The sequence below is a fragment of the Gouania willdenowi genome, chromosome 20 (genome assembly GCF_900634775.1).
Source record: "Gouania willdenowi chromosome 20, fGouWil2.1, whole genome shotgun sequence".
Classification (NCBI taxonomy): Eukaryota; Metazoa; Chordata; class Actinopteri; order Blenniiformes; family Gobiesocidae; genus Gouania; species Gouania willdenowi.
In genome coordinates this window covers 6,037,701-6,056,405 of record NC_041063.1, presented here as the reverse complement: position 1 = coordinate 6,056,405, position 18,705 = coordinate 6,037,701, and the positions used below count along the sequence as shown (strand labels likewise).

General features: G+C 38.0%; 1 protein-coding gene across 1 annotated transcript; it reads right to left on the bottom strand.

Annotated features, from left to right (window-relative positions):
• Positions 1 to 666: 666 nt before the first annotated feature.
• Positions 667 to 17,558, bottom strand: garem (GRB2 associated, regulator of MAPK1). The gene is given in 15 exon segments (XM_028434188.1): positions 667 to 812; positions 1,362 to 1,430; positions 1,432 to 1,515; positions 1,517 to 1,689; positions 1,692 to 2,032; positions 2,034 to 2,117; positions 5,443 to 5,597; positions 7,223 to 7,474; positions 7,476 to 7,612; positions 7,615 to 7,731; positions 7,734 to 7,839; positions 7,841 to 8,419; positions 10,864 to 10,994; positions 15,124 to 15,264; positions 17,185 to 17,558. Coding segments are annotated over 14 exon segments (2,466 nt in total). The 5' UTR covers positions 17,306 to 17,558; the 3' UTR covers positions 667 to 812; positions 1,362 to 1,385.
• Between the last annotated feature and the right edge of the window lie 1,147 nt (positions 17,559 to 18,705).

The following is an 18,705-nucleotide window of genomic DNA, read 5'->3' as shown; positions in this document are numbered from 1 at the left end:
TACTGTAGTATATACTACTATATCTTGGGTCTCCTGATGTGTGTGTACGTAGTGTGTGTACTATAGTGTGTGTACTATAGTGTGTGTACTGTAGGTATTATACTACTATATCTTGGGTCTTCTGATGTGTGGTGTAACTATAGTGTGTGTACTGTAGTATATACTACTATATCTTGGGTCTCCTGATGTGTGTGTACTGTAGTGTGTGTACTATAGTGTATACTACTATATCTTGGGTCTCCTGATGTGTGTGTATTATAGTGTGTACTATAGTGTCTACTACTATATCTTGGTCTCCTGATGTGTGTGTACTGTAGTGTGTGTACTATAGTGGTGTGTACTGTAGTATCTACTACTATATCTTGGGTCTCTGATGTGTGTGTACTGTAGTGTGTGTACTGTAGTATATACTACTATATCTTGGGTCTCCTGATGTGTGTGTATTATAGTGTGTACTATAGTGTATACTACTATATCTTGGGTCTCCTGATGTGTGTGTATATAGTGTGTACTATAGTGTATACTACTATATCTTGGGTCTCCTGATGTGTGTGTATTATAGTGTGTACTATAGTGTATACTACTATATCTTGGGTCTTCCTGATGTGTGTGTATTATAGTGTGTTACTATAGTGTATACTACTATAGTCTTGGGGTCTCCTGATGTGTGTGTACTGTAGTGGTGTGTACTATAGTGTGTGTACTGCAGTATATACTACTATATCTTGGGTCTCCTGATGTGTGTGTACTGTAGTGTGTGTACTGTAGTATATACTACTATATCTTGGGTCTTCTGATGTGTGTGTACTGTAGTGTATACTACTATATCTTGGGTCTTCTGATGTGTGTGTACTATAGTGTATACTACTATATCTTGGGTCTTCTGATGTGTGTGTACTGTAGTGTGTGTACTATAGTGTATACTACTATATCTTGGGTCTTCTGATGTGTGTGTACTATAGCGTATACTACATCTTGGGTCTTCTGATGTGTGTGTACTGTAGTGTGTGTACTATAGTGTATACTACTATATCTTGGGTCTTCTGATGTGTGTGTACTATAGTGTGTACTACTATATCTTGGGTCTTCTGATGTGTGTGTACTGTAGTGTGTGTACTATAGTGTATACTACTATATCTTGGGTCTTCTGATGTGTGTGTACTATAGTGTATACTACTATATCTTGGGTCTTCTGATGTGTGTGTACTGTAGTGTGTGTACTATAGTGTATACTACTATATCTTGGGTCTTCTGATGTGTGTGTACTATAGTGTGTACTACTATAATCTGGGTCTTCTGATGTGTGTGGTACTGTAGTGTGTGTACTATAGTGTATACTACTATATCTTGGGTCTTCTGATGTGTGTGTACTATAGTGTATACTACTATATCTTGGGTCTCCAGCCATGAATGAACTGCATGAGTTTGGTCCACCTGTAGTTTACTGAGTCTGAAGTCCTCAGACAGGATCTCCTCAGTGAGCTGGAGGAGGAGGTTTCCATCGATCTTCTCAGTCCGCAAACAAAGCAATGATGTCATCACTGAGGCCGATGAAGCTCAGGGACCTGGACACCTCCTCTATAGAGAGGCCCCCCAGGGAGGAGGGGGGCTGCCACTGAGCCTCACAGTGTGGAGTCAATGAGTCACAGAGGGAGCTAACATCCTGATGTGGGGGTGAGAAACTCAAGCGCTCCTCCTGACGCCCCCTCCGTGCATGTCGCCCCCCCTCCTGGCTGTCCGTGGGGGGAGGATGGGACAGGAGAGGCTCTGCTTAGAGTTTGACTCCTCTATGGGTTTGTCTCTGTACATGTCTGAGGTGAAACTGGATGACTTAGTGCACACCTGGGTACGTGCACGCTCGCTGTGGCCCAGGCTGGATGATGTGCACGCTCTGGGGGTGCTGGGGGACCTCTTCCTGGGGTAGCTGTAGTAGCTCCTGCTGCTAGTAGGAACAAAGTCCTCTGTGAAGTGATTGGGCCACGACAGCCTGGAGGAGGCGGAGGCTGAGGGTAGAATACTGATGGGTGAAACTCACGCTGTTTGACTGGCTCCAGGTACAGGGATAGCACACGCTGCTCTGCTCTGATTGGTCAGCTCCCTCCTCACAGGATCCACTGCTGACGGAAGATTAAAGATCATCAACAATTATCATCGTTACGTTAGATTCATCACAGCTTTACGTCTCCCTCTCATCCGTCATCTTCACTTACTGAATCATTGTTTCACCGCCTAAATAACCTCCATTCAATTTCATCACAGCTGAGCCACAAAATGATTGATTGAGAGTCACATTAACAATTAATTAACAATCTGAGCATTAAACAGGGTTTTTTGTGTTTGTGGATATTTTTCTGTTATTTCTGTGTGCTTTTGTAGTAAATTTGTGGGCTTTTTGTTAGAGTCTTAAAATTATTTTTCACTTATTTGTGTTTTGAGTTGAATTTTTTGAGTATTTTTGTATATATTCTATTGTATTTGGAGTAAATTTGTGTTTTTAGGTTTGTGTGTTTTCTTGTGGTTTTCTCTCATTTTGTGTATTTTTTTTCTCTGGTTTTGTATTAGTTTTCTGTCAGTTTGTATTGTTTTTTGTGTCATGGGAGTCATTTCTGTTTATTTTCAATGTTTTTTCTGTATTTTAAGTGTCATCTTGTGTGTTTCTAAGGGTAAACGTGTTTTTCTGTCCATTTGTGTCTTCTTGTTCACCACCTCAGTGTTTAATATAAACATCTCATCAGAGCTACAGAAGATTTGTGGGAACACGTGTGTTTTTGTGGACGAGTCTGATTCTGGAATAATATCATCAGGATCATTTAAATTAGGTTATTTTAAATTAAGTTGATCAAATCAGTAAACCATTGATCCCTGAGGGAATATGGTGACATTAATGCTAATCTCATTCATACATCTTTATATGACATGATTATTAATAATTAAAAAGGAGCAGTAAGAATAATCCATGTCAGTACAATCTATAGCTACCTTTCAATTGGAGCTTACGCGTGTTTTAAATGACACTTTTATTTTGACATACATTTCTGTTTAGTTATGGTTTTCTTTTTTTATTATGCATTTTGTTTAATCATAGGAGTTGAAAACCAATATTTAAAAAAAAAAAAAAAAAACAGAATAAAAAAATAACAATGTGGAAAACACAGAATTAGAAGAAGAAAAAAATAGTTTTGAAAAAAAAAAAAAAGTATTTTATAGTGCTCTATGTAAGTTCTGTTAATGTTTGCCAGTTATTACAATTCAGTTCAACTTTATATATATAGTGCAGAAATAACAAAGTCTTCTCAAAGCAACTTTGCAATATAAAAATAAGAGTAAGAAAAATAACTCTATGATGAAAGTGCAGCTGAGAACAAAGTAAAAGCAGTGGAGAAAGAAAGAGTGTCTGGTAAACGGCTCATGAAACAACAAAGAAAGCTGGAGAGGCTTGTCCAGACCAAAAGAGGAAAGAAACAAGCCACATGATGGAAACTGTTAAAAGGACTATTAAACCAGTAGCTCAGCAGCAGTGGTGTTAAGTAACAAATCAAATAACTGTACAAATGTTAGGTACTTTTACTTAACATCACAACTCTTCATGTAGGGAACCAAACCACATCAAGCCTAAAGACCCTCTTCCTAACAGGATTAACCAAAAAATCTGTTTCTTTATCACGAATTGTTTACAAAATAACTGCCCCAGCAACTTTGAGGTGCATAGCTAACCCCACTATGCTTCCTTTGAACCCAATAACGGAGCCAAAGAGACTAGCTCTGACACTTTGAAGTTTTCATTGAACTCTTTTTACGACTCCACATGGGGGAAGAACGCCCGCCTTCTCCCTCTTTTACAAACAGATATCTTTGGGATGCTGTAAGATCACAGAACTGTCCCACTGATCCCTGACCCCCTATGGTGAACTGTCACACAAGGACACTGCCCAGGCCTCCTCTGGGATGTGTCCCAGTGAAGAAATGAGAACAAAGAAAACTGTACTACATTTGAAAAGTCAGAAACGAAAACATTATTGGAATGGTTTCTGCAGAAATTGAAATTGCAAATATTGACTGTCATATTGTCTGTTGTCCTATTGCCTGTCCACTCTTTTCAGATAATTTGTACCCACAGAATGCTATTTTAAATGTTTCATCATTTAAAAAGTGCTTAAAATACCAGAAAACATCACAAAAGTTAGTTTAAGGTATCTACTGCAACCATATAGTAAAGAAGAGGCATAACATGATTTTTGACATTTATGTTTACGAGTAATTACAAGTAAAATTTAGTAACCGCTTCCTGAAGTAATGCTAGGCTATTTTCCAGTCGTGCGTAACAGCCAAAAGAAGCCCGGCCCGCAATCCACTGTGGTAAGCCACGAGCCGTTCTCTAACCAGCTGCGAAGGCCAGAACTGCCTGGATCGGCTGAAGGGCTACACTCTGTTGAAACGCAACAGAACTCAACGGTGGCACGTCCCGTGGCATTTCTTCAAACAGCACTTGCTGGTCCTACCGGACATCATCTTCAAGGTACCAGAACGAACCCTGATCAGCAAACTTGATCCACAATAGGTCACATACATACTTCCATAACATGTTCACGCACAGTTCATCTCATTCATGTCTGTTCGTCTCCCCTGTCTGTCTTCCCTCTTTGTTTTATGAGCTCTCTTTGTGATTTTATTCTTTGATTTTATGATCTTATTATTCGAATATGTATCCTGCATTTTTATTAAATATTTAGTAGACTAGCATTCTCCTAGAATAGTGATTTCACTTCATTACATATAATCCTCACTTTTATTAGCCTAGAAATGCATTTTATCATGATTTAATTATCCCATTTCAACTGATATTTGACTCTGTTAATTATTGAATTTTGAATAAAGGTTTAAACGTAATCTTTGATTCCTCTGATTCATTAAAGCTGTGATGATGGTGTAGATGTTGCTGTTCAATTCACTTTTCCCCTGGTTTCAAATTAATGGGTTTAGTCTAAAAACTTAGACATAATTCTCCTGTTAACAGGAGTGGCACACTGGCAAAAGTTTAAGTAATATTAATAATCATAATTAATATTTTCAGTTATATAACCATCATTAATAACTCATCGTCCTACATTCATATATATTTTTGTTGTTTTTCACAAACCACAACTTGAGTGGTGTGAATACATTTTTTTGCTTAAAGAAAATAGTGTAGTTTGCCTTAGTGTACTCTTCAGTGTGTTCAAGATTGCTTAATTTATGTGTTAAAATAAAAAAAAAACTATCTGGGAGAAGATCCCGTATGATGGATATTTTTTTTGTCACCTTTTTCACGCCTCTTTGGTGTTTGCATGTCTGATTTTAAGTGTCGTTTTGTGTCTTTTTCTGTCAGTTTGTGTGTTTTTGGTGTGGTTTTATACGTTTACTGCCTGATCAAAGACACAGTGAGATGCTGCTGTACATTCTTACATGCTGTGTAGACCAGAGGAGTAGTAGGACAGGGTGGGGCTGGGGGAGCGCGCATCCTGAGGCCGTGGCTTTGACAGCAGAGGAACCGACGGCATCTGTTTGAGACTTCGAGGTGGAATGGGCGGAGCGTTCAGCAAACGACATTCTTCTTTCACCTGTAAGGAGAAATCACAAACTAGAAAATCTGTCTGATCGATCCTGTTTTCTCTCTTTATTTAAATCAGGCCCCAATTTCACACATTTACACTCTATTTTTTCACTGGAAAACTGATGACTGAGTGTGTAGAAGTTGTTATAAACAGTCAAATGTTGAATCCGCCCATAATCCAGTCCGGAAAATCACTTGCTGCGTGTATCGCAAAGAATATTTATCACGTTTATCCTGTGATTGAAAATCAACGTAGGGCTTCATCTGGAGTGTGTTTTTTAATGGGTTAGCTGATGGTGTAGTAGCAGAACTGGTGATCAGTTTACTGGTGACACATCACATCATCTTCAATCACATGGTTGCGCAGGATTTTGTACAAACGTGAAAGTTGATCTCTGGTTGGCGGTAATTAAAAGTTTCTCGTAAATATGTTTTGGGATCATATCACACATTTACATAGGCTTTTTCCTGTTAAATGAATGGCTAAGTGTTAGCAATGTGGTTAACGTTGCTCTTGTGACTTCAGTGTAAACATCTCCATGACAGTAATTGACTGTTAACCCTATTTATCATTTTTGGGATGATTCGTAAAGTCGTCTAAACAGAGGACAGATTTTGAAACTAAAAAAAATTGTATTTCATACCATTTTGTACTTGTAAAGGTAAAATGTGTAATTATTGATATTGCGATGTACAATGTATTGGTTAGTATCAGGATATATCGTATATTGGCATGCAAATCGAGAGTCATATCGTCACATTCATAGAAATGCACACCCCTAATTTGGTATCGATATCAGCCAATATTCAATATGCAATATCTGTATCAGAAGTGTGAAAGCTGTATCGCGACCAGAGGTGGCAAAAGTTCTAGTCTTCAGTACTCAAATAAAAGTTAAAAAAAGTATTGAAGTTGCTTCCTCACTTGGGTAAAAGTAAAAAAGTACACGCTACTAAATGTACTTGAGTAAAAAAAGTAAAACAAATGTCCCTTCAATAATAAAACTGGGTTGTTAAACCAGCAAATTCCATATCGTTTTTTTTTTTAAGAACTTCTGGAAAACTGGTAAAAAAAATAAGTTAAATCTGTTACATTTGAACATCTGGAGAATTTAGCACTCATAATTAAAACAATTTGTGGATAAATGTGTCGAGAAAAAAAAAAAGGAAATGCTCAATAAACCCAGAGCATCTTTGAGTTTAACATTTTTAAAAACTTGAAAATGTTAATTATAAAACTAAGGGACCTTATAACAGAAAAAAGCTCAAACTACCATAAATGTTCATTCAGCCTCAGGAGAATCATGCTGTCCAGGTTTCTGGAAATGAGACGTGGCCTTTTTGGTGTGAAAATGAGTTTAGTTTGAGTGACAAGGTGTTAAAAGTAACCGCTCATTTTTAAAATGTAAGGAGTAGAAAGTAAAAATATTTGTTTAAAAAAGTAGGACTAAAAGTAAAAATTCACCAAAAATGAAATACTCAGGTACAGATATCAGAAAAAATGCAGTACTAGTACAGTAACTAGTTTTTGTACTTAGTTACTTGTCACCTCTGATTGCAACACCCCTACTTCTATGTTATACCATAAAAACGCTGAATATAGGTTTTTGAAGTGCGGGTGATGCTACTCACAGCTTCAGACTTGGGTGGGACTGGGGGCGGAGTCAGAGGCCCATCGGCGCTGGTTGTGGCACTGGGAGCACAGTTAGCCGTGTAGGAGAGAGCAGGCGTTGTAGAGCAGCCGTTGTTGACGCCTCGGACTCTTTCGCTCGATGTGGAGATGTGGGTGGTGAGACGATCCAACCACAGCTCCTCGTACAGGACGTCCATCTTGGTTAGAATTGGTTGCTGGTTGCCCCCGTCCATCAGCTCAGGAAAATACTGCCTCGTTTTCTCCTATTTCTGCTGGATGCTTTCAGAGGGGCAGAAGCCCCCAGTCCCCACACAGCGTTGTCATGCAGCCCTGCAGGTTGACCTCACTGTTACCATGAAGGTTGCTCCCGTAGACGCACACGGAGAGGCGTGGAAGGACTGGGTGAGTTCATCCCTAGCGTAGCTTAGCGAGCTGGGGATCTGCATGTGGTTGGGACCCCCGTTGGACGAGTTGCTGCTGCCTCCTCCACTGGTTCCATTCCCACTGCTTTCTTGGGGCTCTTACCGTCGTCGTTCCAGTCGGTTCGCACGTCGCGGACAGCGCGGGAGTAGTCGTCGATGTCGAACTGGTCCTGGCAGAAGGAGAACCAGCGGTGGGACCATGGTGTCCAGCCATAGTTCTCCCTGCAGGAGCTCCTCTGGTACGATAAACCGGGGCATGGCCAGGTGGAACGGGAAGTGGATGGGGATGATCTTGTTGCTCCGCAGGACGCAGCAGACGACCACGGTCTTGGTCTGGACATTGACTAGCTTGTAGCGGTGACCCTCCCGGATCAGGTGCAGGTCATGCTGGTTGCGGGGGGGGGGACTGTTGGGCACCGAGACGTTGACGGGGAGCCGTGTTTTCTCCACGATGGTCCTGATGGTGTGCTCGCCGTCCTGCATCTGGAGTTCCAGCGGGCTGCAGGTGCTGAAGCGGCCTTTGCACTGGAACGGGAGGCTGATGCTCTCGTTGGTGCGGTGGTTCATGCAGATCAGGCAGGGCATCTTTCCTCGACCGATCCTACTGATGGAGTTCAGCTTCCCGATCTTCTTGAAAATAGTGTTGAAGCGCGACTTCTCCTTTGAACTCTTGGCGTAGAGGATCTCTGCCTGACCCATGAGAGTCAGCTCATCCCCAGTGCTCAGTGTGATGTTGTAAACCTCAGTGTCTTCGTTACATTCCCCTGAAGCCATCTGTGATTGGACAATAAGGGTGTAATGATTAGTCGACAAAAATCGAAGCCGAATTAGTCACCGACAACTGTAATTGTCGACAATTGTCGGTTACGTCATCACAGTCTTTTTTTCAAGCTGTGGACGGAGCTGAACATTGTTTTTCATGAGGAATGGCTCATTTCACCTTCTATATACAGGGTTCCCAAACTTTTTCACAATGATTTTTAAAAACTTTTCCAGAACTTTTCCAAAATATTTTACCAAATTTCCATGACTAAGTTCTGAACCGCTAAGCTCTATTCAAGACCATTAGAGCGCAAACATGAGCAGGTCTTTCCACGGTACTAGTGTAGAAAAAATGTGGCACAGGAAATGCAAGTTGTGTCCATCACTTATGTATCATAGCATCGTATAACGGCACAATTGCCTTTGACCCCCATTTTGCAATATTCTTTAAATAACATAGCATCAGCTACTGAATGCAACATTAAACGACAACTAATTAAGTGCTATCATGTTTTAATTATAAGATTACAATTTCAATTAGCAGACAGTAGCTGGGTTTCCATTACCCTTGGAAATGCGCAAAATTTAAATAGCGTAATAAAAACTGGTCATGGAAACACCTGAATTTTAAAAAAGCATTCAAATATCGCTAAAAAGTTTTTACGCTTTCATGAGGAGCTTTTTCAGACATTTCAATATTGAAATGTGTCGCAAAAGTGCTATGGAAACACTTTTTTCCGCAAATACGCTTCACAGAACGTGACGTACATGGTCACATGACCACTGCTCTCTGAGAAAACATGACGCTGTATATCGTCCATCCCTAGTCTGGGAGTATTTCACCCTTGACACAATAAAAAAAGCTTTCCTGTCCCAAGCCAAATTTAAAAGATTGTAGCAACAGAGATCAAATAATTGTACGATTTATCATCCGATTAATCATTTGAACATCGATGACTAGTCGACTATTACAATAGTCATTATTATTGGACAACAGTCTTAACTTATTCAATGGACTTAGAGAAGGCGAATATCAGGGTTGGGGTCAATTATAATTGTGTGATTAATAATTAATTACAATTATGACGTATTTATAATTGTAAAAATCTGTTGCTGTTTTAATCATAATTATATTGTAATTGAGTTGGATTATTTACTTTGTAATTGGATGGAAATTCTATAAAAACTGTCAATTACAATTTAATTAAATGCAAAACTGGGGAACCATGTTATAATTATAAGCTTTACACATATGTAGTTAATAATTAATAAAATATGTTTCAGATCAACTTTTCCCATTTCTCTTGAAAATAATTTTACCATTAAAAAAGAAAAAAATATTTAATCTAGGGATATACTATATATATAAAAATATTAATACCAATATTTTAATTGATTGGGAAGCCTAACAAGGTAACCAAGAGATTAAAAACAAATTAGATGATATACAGTATATCATTTTTTGTGTATTTTACAGCTGGTTTAAGACATGGGTCAAAATGACCAGGTAGTATTAGAGATGCTAAAAGGAAGCTAACACAAGAGGTTATGTTTTATGGGATTATTTATTAAAGGCTCATTAATTGTGATTAATTGTAATTGAACTTAGTAATCAAGAATGTAATAGTAATAAGCTTTCAGAGGAAACAATAATAACTTCAATTATAACTGGAAAAAATGGTGGGCCCTGTAATCGTAACATGAATAATTAGGGTCCGAACACAACCATAGGACCATATTGTAATGCACTTGTTTTTTTCATTATAATTTTATTTACGGCAAAATTATCGCATTTTTAGGGCCTAAACACGTTTAAAAACTCATGAAAATTTGTACGCATATTAGGACTGGCAAAAAAAAATGATATTTTGGGGGAATTGCACACGTGAATGGCAAAATGACTCAATAGCGCCACTTTGAAAATTGTGTTTTCTCCAAACTTGGACTGATGACATCATCACTCTCTACAGTGATGATATCAGCATTCTACAGTGTACTGAATAACTATTACTTCAGTACACTGAGGATTTCCGTGATCTTGGCATGCACTCGTTTCTTTCTAACACATTACCACAAAAACACATTCTGAAACATTACACAATGTAAACATCTGTTTTATAGCCACAGAAACAAATCAAGCACCTCCAGTTATGGTTTAAACCAACAGTAATTTATAGCCATAGCTCCACCTACTGGTAAAAGGAAATCATAGGTATTATATTCGCACAGAACATTGCAGGAAAGTTTGTGATATAATCCTTAAAAATGTTCAGCTATGTCTCAACACTGTAAAATTTCTGCCACATCCCAACATGCAACACACCTCAACGTGCACCACTTCCTGACATGCAGTTCATCGCTGCTTGCAACTTTAATTAAAGATGTAATTGTAATTGAAAAATGTAATTGACCCCCAACCCTGGTGAATATCAACAGTAAAAAATGAGTAAATGTACCTTAACGTTGAAAGAGATTTCCTCCATGACGTACACCCTCTCTGGAAAGGCCTTGGCCACTTCCTCCACACTGTTGTAGTACTGCACTGGCTCCTTGACGTCTCTGTCCTGCTCCAGCAGTTTGAACTGACCTTATGAAGAAAAACACAAATCATTGCAGTCTGCAACTCTTGTAAAAGTGACTTTTTGTCATATTTGCTAAAGCTGTCCCTATGTAAGGACAGCTTTACATGAAACTAGTAGTTTGTGTGAAAAAAATAGACTCATTGAATCCCCCCTGCTGCTCCTGCAGCCTTTGTCAGATTGCCAGAATGCACCGCGACCAAGCAAAAAGAACCAATCAGAACCAGGACTGTGTTTGATGGACTGTCTGACAGCTGTTGCTCACAGGCCCCGCCCCTTTCCCAGGCCTGTTTTTTACATGGAATTGGTGATTTTTCTGCTAGCAAGGTAATTACTGCTGCTTAATTTACATTATGTTTGATTTGTAATTGTTACAGTAGAACTCTGTGGTGCATGTGTTGTTCATGTGCACGCAACAGCCTCTGTATGAGCTGCTGTAAGTGACACTGTGTTGTTACTGCTGCTGAGGTGTGTGTACATTGAGAGAAAGAAACGCTGCAGTAATATGCTTTTAACAAAGCATGTTATATTACTGTGATGTTGCTGTAGGACTAACGTTAGCTTGTTAGCTCCTCTGAGGGAGGGACTTTGGAAAGTTTGGAGGCAGGGCAAGAGAGCAGCGGGAGGGGGAGAGAGCAATCTGAAAGTTGCGAACTGCACCTTTAAGAATCACCAATAGCAAGAAACATGCTCGTCCCAGGCACGTGATCCTTTCAGTACCAAAAGAAACAGCATGTACTTTTATTGATTACAAAAAGCCCATCATTCATAAACGATAACAATAAAAGAAAAGTAGAGTCATTTTTGTAAGGCTATCTGAGTCTAGGGCCTCCGATTTTCCATGTTCACAGAAAAACCAGAATTCACGTTCTGACATGGGAAAAAACTATTTGACCTGTTTTTCTTTCTCTCTCTATTTAAAATCAGGCCCCAACATGACACGGAAATGCCTCACAGGCATGTTTAGGACAATATCACACATATACACACTATTTTTTTTACTGGAAAACAAGTGACTGAATGTCTAGAGAAGGTTTCAAACTAATTTTAGTGCAGGGGCCAAATATTAAGTAGTTTGATGTTAAGTGGGCTGCAGATTTTAGGCTAAAAAACTAGCAATTTCAACAATAATTTCCCCAAGTTTGCACTTCGATGTATAAAGGATATATAACAATGTTAGGCACCGACAATTTCCATGCAAAAAATGACAGATATCAGTCACTGCAGGATTTTATCTTTTAAATTTGAATGATTTTGAGACTAATTTTGATTTAATTTTGGGAAATATGAAATATTTTCAGGAAATTTTAGTCCTTTGAACAATTTAATAGATTTAAAATAACTGCTGTCATATGATAAAAGCATGGGAAAATTGCAATCCTCCAAATATTGTGGAGTTTCACTAAATGAGTGTATCTAGAAGGGCTGAGATATCTACAACTGAATTATTTGGTAATTTACACAATAATTCATGTTTTTCTGTCTTTCTCCTAAGGGCTAAATTGGATGGTCTAAGGGTCGGAATTTGCCCCCGGGCCTTGTGATTGACACGTGGTCAAGAAACTTTAACAAACAAAGAAATTAGTGCAAAACATGAGGGGGATTCTCTTGTTGGTGGTAATTAGAAGTTTCACAAATAATGGGTTAGCATTAGCAATGTGGCTAACGTCGCTCTTGTGATTTAATCTTATTCTGACATAAAATGTCAAATCAATAACATTAGTTGACTCTAATAACCCTATTTAGCATGTTGGTATGAGTATGCAATAAAGTAACTAAACAGAGAACAGGCTCTCTGCAGGTTTCAACAAGTCAAATTTAAGACTTTTTAAGAATGCAATTTAAGACCCATTTCACATCCATACTGGTAAAAAGTACAAAAGATATACTTGCAAAGTATATGAATTTATTCACAGCTTTCACATTGGAATATAAAATGCTTAACCTAACTGAAAACACCAGAAGCCTCTATTGTGAACTAATATTTGTGCCAAAAAATATTGGCAAACTCTACAGCCAACGGCCATTGTGTGTGTGTGTGTGTGTGTGTGTGTGTGTGTGTGTGTGTGTGTGTGTGTGTGTGTGTCAGTCATTCTCACCAGCATAGGGGGCGTGGCGAGTGAGCAAACGCCGCTGGTGCGGAAAATTTTGAATTTCATTTATAACTCTTTGAAGGCCAAAATTAGTGATGTAAAGCTAAAGCTGTGTTTGTTACTGCCTCACTTTTAGGGGTGTGCCATCTAAGGGACCAGAGTCGGCACCAGGCTGTAATAAATGGGGAGGGGCATAAAGAAAACTGTGGGGGGCACAAAAACTCTCCGCTAATGTAAGCAAAGTTGCAAAACATCTTAACAATGACGTTAGACTGACAGTCAAGGATACATGAGGTTTGTTTGTCACATATATACTACTACTACTGAATAGCACTTTATGACATGTAGTGACATAGCATTTGGGTGTTCAGCTTTATGTGCACAGTGTGCAGCAGGGGTGAAAGAAAGAAGGTAAATTACGTATATAGTAAATGAGCATTTAACGACAGCCTAATGCTATATTAACACAGCCACAAAAACAAAGTTAGCTCGCTAACATGCCTCTGACCAAGTGGTCGCTACAGACACGGGCATCAGCAGACTCTGCTCCTCCCGACCACAGACGTAGGCTTAAAATCCACTTTTTACCGCGTTGTTCGATGAGCTTTTTACATTTCTTACCTCTGTGAATGACAATCTTCAGTACTCTATAAAATCTATTTTCCTTTACTCGGTTAGAACGAGTGGAGCAGCCGTAAAACAACACAAAACAGTGTGTGGGGGGGGCACGGTAGGCCACGAATGACCCCCCATGACGCCAACACTGTAAGGGACCTCACGATTCGATTTCGATTCAGGGTGCTACGATTTGATTAATCAAAGATTATTACGATATTAACGATTATTACAATTTTTATGCGTCTTTTTTTATTTTCCTCACTTTGTGGTTGTGTCATACTTCTAAACAAGGTAGACGTGTCGGTATCTATTCATTAAAGTAAGCAAACAAATGCATCACTATTATCTTTATTTATACCAAATCCAACAGTAATCATATTACAAAATAAATAAATATTATATATAAATAACTAAAATATTAGCTTGTTCAGCTAATTCAATCTGATTTAACACAAAAGCTTATTCAGTAAAAATAAATAAAGACTTCCAAACAAAACTTAAATGAGCAGCATGAATCATACAAGAAACTAAACATTTTGCTGTGCACAATCAAAGCAGCTTTAAAAACATATAAAACCTACAATATCAGCTCTCATAACAATTTGGGTTTTTAAATAAAAGGTGGATGAATAAAAGAACACAATGAATTATTAATGCCAGGGACTGTAAGTGCTTAGACAAATGTGCAGCTACTTATCATCACCGCAGTCTTCACTTTCACATTATTGAGTAAGAAAGAGAGCTGATGGTCAACATGCTTCCATTCACTGTGCTCTGCTGTGCAGTTACACAGCGGTCCATGTTTCTAAATGGGTCAGGTCGGTTGGCCGACATTGATACCGACCCTTTGCACCAACTGTTGTGGTTCGGTCCGTGCTGGGGGTGACGGGGCTCTGTCCCCGCCGCAAAGCAGAGAGGGCTCAGCAAGATAACCATGTCCACATCCCCAGGAAGCGGCAAGTTTGGCACGGGGCAGTGCCTTCGCTGCCGGGCCCTTCCAGGCCACGGTATGTTTGAGCCTCCGCACACAGCGGAGCCTGGACTGTACGCACTCCTCTGAGCGGTGGACAGTTATTACGGTTACGTACGCAGAGGATGCACACAGGCAGCATCAGAGGCAGCTAATGGGCTGCAGGGGGCCTCGGGTACAGGAGTGTCCAAGCTAATCGCTTGTGTTAAATAGATGGTGCTGCTGAATAATGTATGAATAGATAGATTTCTAAGACCTTTCAAAATCATATTTAAGACCTTTTGTGAGAATTTTAGACATTTTAAGGCCTTAAATTAAAATTATTGGATTTAAGACTTTTTTTTCCACTTTTTAAGACCCCGGGGATACCCAGGAGAAAGATAATGAAACGCAATGATGTAACATGTCCACGAAACCGAATTTGGGACATTTCTAAATGCATCATCTCTCACTCACCTTCATAGTGAACTGGGATCTCTATTTTAGGCCCAATAACGTAGTGTCCCTCCTCCAGACTGTGAGCTGTAATAGTCGTCCACTGACGGCAGGAATGAAGCAAGAGGTAGTCGTTGTCTCTGAGCCCTTCAACCAGCTGGCCTGCAGGGATGGGAAAATACAGTGTTAACCACAAATGCTGTGTTTCCACTACCATTTTTAACTAAATAAAAGTAAGATTTCTAAAGTTTCCACAAAGTATAAGTGGTCCTTCCATTGAAGATTGTTTTGGGGGAGGAGCCTTCTCCAAACCCCCTTATAACACTCTGCATTTGTTGTTTCACGTCTAATGTGGCAGTAACAATTAAAGTCTAATGCGGGAAAAAAAAAAAAAAAAAAAAAAATGTTTCTATTCAGCTTTAATATGGAAACATCTAAAAAAACATTTTTCAAAATTCAGGTGTTTTCTATTACAAGTTTTTATTGAACTATTTAGATTTTGCACATTTCCAAGGGTAGTTAAAACACAGCTAATGATCATTAGGGTTGAACAATATATTGAGATTTAATATTTATCGAGTTTTCTATTTTCGCTATATCAAAAATGACAATATTGCCTATATCGATTACGATATATAGATTGTTTTAAACCTCATTTTGTATTGAAATACTCATTTTAGGAGTAGCTTCTCAGAACAGCATGAAAAGCACAATTAGATGGATTTCTGAGTGCGTCCTAACTCGTAAACAAGCCACACTACAGAACTCACTCACACATGCTGTCCCTTACAGGAGGAAAAAGCCAAAAGTGGCGCATATTGTGCAGCTGTTTGTTTGTGTGGCATTTTGCATCAGCAAATTTAACCTGAATTGATTTTCTGCTCAGACTCACTTTATTTCACTTAAAAATATTGAAATGAATATTGTATACCACCATTTTGAGAACAAATAATGGGATATGAACAATAATCATTATATATTTTGGACAGTTTTGGGTTTTATTTGGTAAAGTACATTCTCAGGTCACAACAAGAGCACAGAAAGCCTGGAAGACTGAGCATGCTTTATTCCCAATCCTTCATAGACTAATCCATACCTCCATTAAAACCAGCACTTAACTGAGTACTAGCAGTTCTATTTCTTATTCCGGATGTTTCCTTTGACGCCATGTCACGATAATCAGTTTTAATGTTTGGAAATGGACAGAACACAAGAGGCAATAATGATCTCAGCAGTTATACTGAATAGTTAAATTTTTTAAATGAGGCTTTAACCTAGTTTGTGTTGCCTTTATTTGCCTTATTTTAATAGGTAATTTCTTGGTGAGGTGGAACACCAAAAAAGCTGTAAAAACAAGTTTTTGATTGGTTGTCATTGTGTAAAATAATGGCGTGATGAAACCTAAGTAACTGCCAATGATTGTTGAGTACAGGGTTTAGAACATGACAGTCATCGTTGTCATTGAAGTTCACCTGTATTAAAAAACATATTCTCAGTGTTTAACAAATAAACAGACTAACAGACCTACAATGACCCAAATGTTTGCTTTCACGATGTCACAAAGTACATTTTGGTTAAATATTGTGGCACAATGTAAGAATTGGTTACAATAAAGCTTCTGTAAACCAAAATGAAGTAACTAACAGGTGTTACAAATCGACTGGTGACCGATTTAAGTGATGGTCAACCTAAGCCTGCACCACAGGTTGCCATAAAAGAAAGAAAATAACCTTTTTTTTTTTTTTTTTTTTGTATTATCACATTTTTTATTGACCTTACTGTCTGATAACATTTTAAAGTAACTTATCGCCTCTCAAGCACCACAGTAATACATATTATTCCTTACTTTTGTTTGAACATCTTTAGTTGAATCTTTGAAGTATTAACAACCAAGTCAATAACATACCAAAAAGAAGGACATAAACATTATTCTAAGTCTACTTAAAATCTTTAAGAAGACGCACTTTAACAGCAGTGGAAACTACTCAGTTATAAGTTGACACAGTCACCAGTTTGACCGAAACACCGCCGATACAGCAGTCGCTCGAAAAAAGCTCCAAAGAAGTCCAAAAGTTTCCTTACCATTATCCAGCTTGACAATTTGAGGCAATTTATACGAGCTGACGAGTTGATCTAAAGGCAGGGCCGTCGTACTCCACGTAACATCCTTTAAATTATTGTACAACATTGTTCCAAGGTCCATTTTGCTAGCTCACATTAGCCCAGTGGACGGCTAACTATGTGTAAACACGATCACAGCAGCTATGCTAAGCTAGCTAACTAAGCTAACTATCTACTGACCGCTTACAGTGTCATAGCGCACACTGAGCGCGTCTTACTATTTGATGCATATTTGTCGTTTAAACGCCACTACGTGTCATTAAAGTCTGTTGTTTGACAATGTTGAGGTGCCATGTTTGTTTAGCAAGCAGAACTTCATCAAGTGAATCATAATTATGAACTAGTGGATTGGTTGTTTCAAAATAAGAGCAGTGACTCGTGTAGTGACAGTCCATTGTACTGTGTGGTGAATAAGAAGTCATTTATTTTGAAAGGTAGAAACCAGATGTTGTAGTTTTGCGTGAGAAAGTATTACTTTCTTTTGGGAAGTGATTTAGACAAAACAGAATGAACTGTCAACAAAGTAAACGTGTAGATTAAGACTAGATTAAGAGCTTCCAAAAAATTATTTCATAATAAAAAAAATTAAATAATAAAACTAACAAAAAATAAATAAAAATCCTTACTTTGAAAACCTCTATTGTAGCAGTGGTTCTCAAAATAGGGGGCGCTTCCGTCAGGTGGTGGGCCTGCCTGAACTCCTGACCCCTGTGACCAAGATCCTAAAACTATTTTAAAAACTATGACCACAGATGTAAATTAGTTTTAAGATAACTCTGGTACAATGCAGCAAAAAGAAACATTTATGTTTTTTGTTTTGTTTTGTTTTGTTTTTTAGTACATTTTCTCTTTACAAATAAACAAATGTTGAACAGTTCTTTGACTTACATTTGACAGACAAAAACAATTAGTCTCAAGTTTTTCAAAGCAAAACATGCAAACTTCCTGAATATTGACAAATTTGTTCAACTAAATTCTTGCAAAAATTAAAATCTTTGTATGTATTTAAAAACTACGACGGCGTATAGGTCCATATTAAAAAAATATATCCGACCACTCCAAGAATAAAGTTGTAATATTTCGAGAATAAAGTCATAATTTTATGAGATTAAAGTCGTAATTTTATGAGATTAAAGTCATAGTATTTTGAGAATAAAGTCGTAATATTTCGAGAATAAAGTTGTAATTTTATGAGATTAAACTCATAGTATTTTGAGAATAAAGTCGCAATATTTCGAGAATAAAGTCGTAATTTTATGAGATTAAAGTCGTAATTTTATTAGATTAAAGTCATAGTATTTTGAGTATAAAGTCGTAATATTTCGAGAATAAAGTCGTAATGTTATTAGAATAAAGTCGTAATTTTATTAGATTACAGTCGTAATTATGAGATTAAACTCATAGTATTTTGAGAATAAAGTCGTAATATTTCGAGAATAAAGTCGTAAATTTATTAGAATGAAGTCGTAATTTTATTAGATT